The following is a 7,415-nucleotide window of genomic DNA, read 5'->3' as shown; positions in this document are numbered from 1 at the left end:
TCACTAAAAATATAAGTAGTTCATGAAATAATGAGTTAATATAGATTTAGAATATAGTTTCAATACCATAAAACCCACAAATTTAGTTTTGTAACATGTAAACCGAAAACAATAACTATAGCAAAATATTCAAAGGAAAGCAACAAAACCATCTCAAGTAACTAACTTTGTTTTAACAATTTACTTCCCTCATTATTCATCATCAACAGAAGAACATTGAGCTGCGTACCCTTTCATGAAGCTCGGGAAGCTGGTTGAAACCACTACCGTCACCATGGCTAGAACCACTCTCCGACATATCATCAAACTTATAAAACTGTGCCATCTGTCCAGCCGCCAAGTGAGCATAACAAATCGGAGCAACTGCACAAAAACTCATTAACTATATTTATGCATGCATGATTAATATATATACGGAGTATATATAATACACAAATATGCAAAAGGTTTAGCATTTATAGTTACCTACGGATATGGCAGTCGTGCTCCTTTGATACCTGCATTTAATCAAACGAAACAATATATAACTTTTGAACTTTTAAGTTTATTTGTATTGGTTAAATAGTTAAACGACTTACACATAGGATAACGAATGTACGAGCTCTTGCAGCTGATCAGCAGAGAAACCAATCTGATCCAGAAGTACATGGTAATGAGTAGGTCGCGTGGTTCCCTAAATCAAAAATATAATTCAGTCATCATACTTTTTTACCGCGTACAAACTTAATGGATTGATAAATAATACTCACAATCAGTCCATTCTGTGCACACAAGTAAAAGTCATTGTATTTAGGATGGCAAACTTGATTGTCAACAATTGTTCCTGCAAGACGAAAACACAAATCTATAAGAAATAATAAACACTTTAGGTTAAATATTATTATTTGTAATTACTACATTATACTTAGGTTATTATATTGTTAGGCTAGAAAGGTTTTGGTGGGGATATTTGTGACAAAAACGGTTGAAACACCAAAGGACACAATGGTTGTTAAAATTGTTTACTAACCGCCATACCAATCATTAGTATATATATTAGTGATTGTATTTATCTTAATCACCAATATATGATATATATTCAATAAAATATCCTTTAATTCTAGAATTCGTTTGTGCATATTATGTTTATATGAACACACACACATTCAAAGACACAAACATGAATTCGATAATGATGTTGATGATGATTTTGATATCTGCTTCCGCTAATAAAATTCAATTTTTGTATTTTTTTATTCAAATTCACATCTTTTTTTTAAGAAAATATTATTAGAAATTAACCTGGTGGGACGTTGAAATCAGAGTTGGTTTGGAAAAACTTGGTGTGGTGAGTTTTCTGAGCCACAATCACCATAAACTTTGGGTTCCATGACTCGTCTAAAAACTTGCAGGCCGCCATGATCTGTTCTAGCTCAATATTAAGCACCTGGTTAAACTGAGACTCGCTTACACCGTCCCTGAATATTATTATATTCTGCGGCTTCAACTTAGGAGTGGACATATAGAAATCTTCCAACAGTTCCCTGACATCACAAACACATTATATATATTCCAAAACTCACTTTATAAAATCTTGTAAAAATGCCATATAATAATATAATAAACCTTATCATGCCTTCATCTATATTGGGTGCAACAGGTTTAAACAGGCCATCAATCATCTCGACTCGTGAAGACTGTGAACGAACAGATGCCCTGTAGCGAGAGATAAACGGCCATTTCCTCGAGCTTACAACCTAGGACAGAAAAAAATGTGTAAAATGACCATATATTCATTATTATAATGAATCAAAAATATTCTAGAACATACAGCTGCAATAGAAGGAACATCATAACGGCCCGCAACACCATGGGACACATCCATTCCAAATATTATGGTGGGAGTGTTTGAAACCAAAGGTATAGTATTCAAATGCTCCATAGACAGCACAGAGTTTACACCACCCATCTGAAAATTATAAAAGATAAGTCTTTCTAAAGAAAAACAGAAAACTATTAACAATGTTAAATTTAGAATATTAGACCTTAGCATTAATCTTTAAAAGCAAGTTTGTTAGATATTGATCGTTGATCTTAGTCGGGGCGATGCATTGTGTGACAGACCCCAAGTACACCAGACATTTTCGCTTCCATGGACCTGTTATCATAAACAGATTTTAACTACCATAAATAAAGTTTAACAAAAAAATAAAAATTCAGGCGATTAAAGTTGGAATAAAACCATAGATGTCCGAATTCTTTCGCTCAGGAAGGATGCATATGACAAAGTAAGGTGGGCCCGGAAGTTCTATCCTCATGTTTTGAACCATCTGGTCTACACGAACAGTTGCAGGAGCACGCCTATATTGAGGACGTTCTTCAATCATAGCATATGGCTCATCAAGATCCTGCTCAAAAGGTTAATCTTTACCTTGTGGATTTGTTACAAATAGATTAAATGTGACATATATAATTTGGCGTTTACCATTCCTTTAGCTTTGGAACACCTAAGTAGATCTCTGCTTAGATTTCTCATGTCACAGCGTGCAGAAAAGTTGATGATCGCCCAACATGTTATCTTTGTTGGCTCAACAAATGTCTGCAGACAAATAGTTAACTATCAGAACCAACTTTTAAAAGTTTAAGAATTAATTACTCGGAAAGCTCCAATCGTTTGGTCACATTGCAAGTTAAAAAGTCCCACGTTTTAGCAAAATACGGCTTTAGATCACCATGAGGGCAGGGCTATTTTGGACATTTCACAATCACTTAACAAGACAAGTTAGCGTCCATCCTTTTCATAAACCATTTGTGCTATTATGGTAAACAATTGGTCTAAAGTTGAACTTTTTAAAACTTGAAAACTAAAGTTGCAATATAGTCAAACAACTAACTATCCATGTAACAAATTTAAAATTTAAAATCTCTTGATATTCAAAATGAAGAACTTTTTACCTTGTTATTGAAATTCCAACGACCTCCTCGAGGATGAAAGTCTCCTCCATTGCCAAACTTCAACTGCGATGAATACAACGAATACCATGAGAATCTTATTATACGAAAAAATGAAAATCTAAGCATAGAAAGGACGGGAATTTAATCATTTTATAAACTTATATACACCTTCGGTGGATCCAAAACCCGACCCACAACTTGAGAGAATGCAGTGCTTATTGTCATGCCAGTTGAGTTAATAACAGGATCAGCATTATAGTTACTTTGCTTCAATGCCTATATATTTAAATAAAGAACATCATCAACCGTTTAATATTCCTGATCTAAAGTATCATTTCATTATGTTATAAGAAAAGCTTACAACACTCAATGTGTTCATCCGCTCTTTTGGCTTTTGTCTGGATTGCTCCACAAGTGATGCTCTTTGTAAGTTCGATAACGCCTTGGTATAACGTTGTAATGGTAGCAATTCACAAAGCTATACACAACATGAAAAGAAATTAAAACAGATTAGAATGTCTTTTAAGATCAGTTTTAAGATAATCTGATTTGAATTAATTACCTCAAGTGGGATGAAAACGGGTCGCTTTGGTTTCCCAACATCTAGGCACGGGTAGTCACGGGATTGCTGAACTTCTATACGATGATGTTTGGCATAATAGTCGTAGACTGTTACCTCAACATCTATGTGTGGGCTGCCACCATTCTTTTCTCGCATTATAAATCTACAAACCCAATTTAAATTCAATTGTTTTGAGTCATTTAATTAATGAAAACCTTAGAAAAACATCAAGTGATTTGACCTACTTCTGTTCTCCACAAATATTTTCACTCAACCCAATTATTTTATGTTCTCGGCTAGAAGGAAACGATTTGATACGGAGGCTCTTCAACGTTCTTTTAGCCTATTAAGCATAAACATAAAGAGATTACATAAATAAGAATAAATTTACTAAAATAGTTATTTGAAAAAAGAAACAGACTTGTTACCTTAATCCAGTCAATCTCCCTTATGTTTCTAACACCTTGATTCTCTATCAGAAAGTCAACAACTTTGCCTGGTCGGATGATCGTTGTAGTCGACACGTCTACAAATTCATCAAAAAAGATTATTATTCTTTCAAACAAAATAAATAATAACAAAGCTGAAAAAATGGAATCTTGACCATACCCATGTTTAAACTCAACCCTGCTTGGGTGGCCCGAAAGCTGGAATGAAATCCCCTGCAGCCCAAAACTCCACCACCGATACTTATGAAGTTTTTCGGGTCATTGTGAAAGAAACACTGCCGAACAAGAAGACAACCTCTGTGCATACATACCAAACAAATTAATATGACTAGAGTTAGCAAATCCAAACACTGAATATTGAAACTTAAAACTCGGTTTATAACATATGCTTACTGATTTGCCGCATGTTGCCTTAAAAGAACATCTAAAACTCTAACAGCTTCATTGAACTGCTCCGATTCTTGACCTTGAAGTGCATTAAAGATGGCTTGAATTGGTATTTTGGTTGCATAGCTGATCTTGACATTATACGACTTGGATTGAGGCGGACGCCTTGATCTTTTGGTTTCAACTCCATCTGGGACCCCACCTCGAGCAGTTCTATAAAAAAATCAAGATTATTAAATGCATCAAAACATGGCATCGAAAAACGTTGTCTACCTGCTTGATGACAGATTCTCCAACAACACAGGAAACTCGAGCTTAGTCATGGGCAATGGGCCCACAGTAAACAGAGTCTTTTCACCATCATATGCAAAACCTTTACCGCCCATATCTGAATGGTACATATTTTGGACCATGTCTAGTACTCTTCTACCGATACCTCTGGCCTCAACGGGACTCCCGTCTTCATAGAGAAACGCTACCTGAACACCATAAAACAATAGTCAACACCACGTTTGGGTTTAGAGATTCAAACACGGTTTTCTTCAACCTCTAAATTCGATATAGGTTTATGTGGTTTTACAATATAACAAATGTTCTTGTTATAATAACAATTTAAATGTCTACATGTACCTACAAAACTTTCTCCATATTTGTGTGGAGTTAACTAATAAACTTTATGCACATTTAGCATAATCTTAATTATATTTGGCAATAAGAAACTTAAAACAACATACAAAGCACTAAGAAAACTTCACATGTGCCTATCAAAGGGTTCACTTTTGGCTTAATTGATTCCAAGCAGGTTTTCTTTGAACTTTGAACTAAAAATTTGAAATCGATTACATGCATAACTTTTCAACGATAAATTAAACGAGAATTGATTTTGAAATATATTAAACAATAAGGAACAATCAAAAGTTACTCTTAAACTGATTATTTGGTGACTTAAACTAACTACTGGTGACTTAAACATGCAATAATTATATATACAAAGAGCAGAAAGAGATATATACACTGTATTGATAGAAGTGGCCACGGGTGCTGCATAGGTTCACATTAAAATGATTGGTATACAGAGAGATCCGCTGGCCTTTGGTGCCTAACCCTCGTCTACTCATCGGGCTGCGGTTTGACACATTGACTTTAGTAGGAACAAAACCTGTTAGAACAACACGCGGAGGTGGTGGCAGTGCATTTGATGTTTCCAGTTCAGAATGCTTCATTTTTGTTTACCTGTTTATAAACCAAGAATGCCATATACAACAATTAAAAGTCATAAAAGGCAAATAATACATTCTAGATTCTGATGTTGATCAATTATTAAATTTACATATTAAACAAAAACTAATTAAGATTATTGATCAATAATGTAACATTAAAAGGCAAATAATATATATATTATTGTTGAATATTAAAACTGGTAGTCAAAACAATCAAGAGTTTAAGATCCTATTATCATCTGAACAAAACAAAAAATTACAAAAATATAGAATAACAACAGATATATAACATCCGATAAAAAGATATATATATATATATATATATATAAAATAATAACACAAAAATTACAAAACAAAAATATATATCCGATTTTGCATATATTTTTCTAACAAAACTTACATTCTCCAGTAAGGAAAAAAAAAGGTTTGAGCTTAAAAAATTGGAAAAAAAAAGAAAAAACAAAAAACACTATGATTAGTTTAAAAGGCAACAGAAAAAGGCTTCATACGGCTGGGTTGGGCCAGCTGACGGTGACATTTTGCCATTGAGTCACCTTGTACGAAGTACCTAAGCATTCTATATTTGTTGGTCGTTAATAAAAAAGCAACATAGATGGGTGAAAAGCATATCAACATCATTTATAACATATAGTCTTCAATTCAAGAATACAATAAAAATTCATTATGAGAGTCAAAAATCAATTAATTAAGATACTATTATCATTTTCTAAGCGTAAAAAAAATTACAAAAAAATTTAAAATAATAACATAGTCTTCTCAATAACATAACACAAAAATTACAAAATAAATACAAAAATTGTACATCCAATTTTGCTGGTTTTAACAAGAAAACTTATATTCTCCAGTCCAAAAAAAATAATAAATAAAAGAGCATATCTTTTTGAATAACTTAAAAAAAACAACGTACATGTACATAGGGTGACACACACACACACAAAGAACGCAAATGAATACCCTATTAAACTATGAACCATTAAAAAAGGGCAAAAACCAGATCAAATCCACAATCTAATGCATGTACAACAAAAAAAATAAGTACATATGTCATACATGCTAGCTTCAAAAGAAGCAAAGAATCCAACAAAAAAACCGTCATTGTTGTAAAAATTCAGTAAAAAGCAAAAGGCAGATAAAAACTCAGGATGAAACGATGTTATAATATCATAATCAAAATAGAGAGTGTAGAAATTAACCGATGTAGAAACGTGAAGAAGAAGAAGGTGGTGATGGTGTGAACAATTGTTGCAGGCGGTACTGGGCGTTAAATAGAGTTGGCCTCATAACATTCTCCCTGCCACGTGGATATTATTGAATTAATTTATAAACTACCCGTTTTGCCCTCATCTAGATTTCTGGAAAAGTGAGGATATGGGATTTTGTATATTCATGGGTAAGGGTATTTTCGTCTTTATTGTTATGATAAGGAGGCATGCAAGCACACACGTTAATCATTTTAGAGAAAATTATTATTTCTTTTTATTTTTTAATAGCGTTTGGATTTTCTTCATTACCCTAACATGATGTCAACCATAAATATTAAATTATAGAATATATCTTCCTACATTATTAAAAAAATTATTTCTACATAATTGTACATATATACAAAATAGTATTTATATTAAATGTAATACTTCCTTACAATTATAATTTATTTAAAATTTTGTACCTTTGATTTCATTTGTGATTATATTATTTGTACTTTTATAGATAAATAATAATTCACGATTAATGATCTTGATATCTGTAATGTGGTGTCTTCGGTGAAGATAACTATTAGCTAATAAATTAAATGATTTTATTGATTTTGTCGGATGATCGGTTTAAGAATTTTAATTAATCGTT

The 7,415-nt window shown here is 32.7% G+C and overlaps 1 protein-coding gene across 1 annotated transcript; it reads right to left on the bottom strand.

Annotated features, from left to right (window-relative positions):
- Window positions 1–202: 202 nt before the first annotated feature.
- Window positions 203–5,567, bottom strand: LOC143555085 (protein argonaute 4A-like). The gene is made up of 20 exons (XM_077044715.1): window positions 5,346–5,567; window positions 4,606–4,811; window positions 4,339–4,545; window positions 4,106–4,242; window positions 3,925–4,022; window positions 3,742–3,839; window positions 3,497–3,659; window positions 3,296–3,412; window positions 3,103–3,210; window positions 2,935–2,997; window positions 2,465–2,578; window positions 2,222–2,387; window positions 2,025–2,137; window positions 1,811–1,948; window positions 1,606–1,736; window positions 1,282–1,523; window positions 750–823; window positions 579–673; window positions 466–497; window positions 203–363 (listed from the first exon to the last, which is right to left on the bottom strand). The coding sequence occupies exons 1-20, from the start codon at window positions 5,553–5,555 to the stop codon at window positions 203–205; spliced, it is 2,673 nt and encodes an 890-aa protein (XP_076900830.1). The 5' UTR covers window positions 5,556–5,567.
- Between the last annotated feature and the right edge of the window lie 1,848 nt (window positions 5,568–7,415).

The sequence above is a fragment of the Bidens hawaiensis genome, unplaced genomic scaffold (assembly GCF_021521415.1).
Source record: "Bidens hawaiensis isolate Kalapana, Puna unplaced genomic scaffold, B.hawaiensis_p1.1 tig00017953_1, whole genome shotgun sequence".
Taxonomy (NCBI): Eukaryota; Viridiplantae; Streptophyta; class Magnoliopsida; order Asterales; family Asteraceae; genus Bidens; species Bidens hawaiensis.
This window is presented reverse-complemented; position numbering and strand designations above follow the sequence as displayed.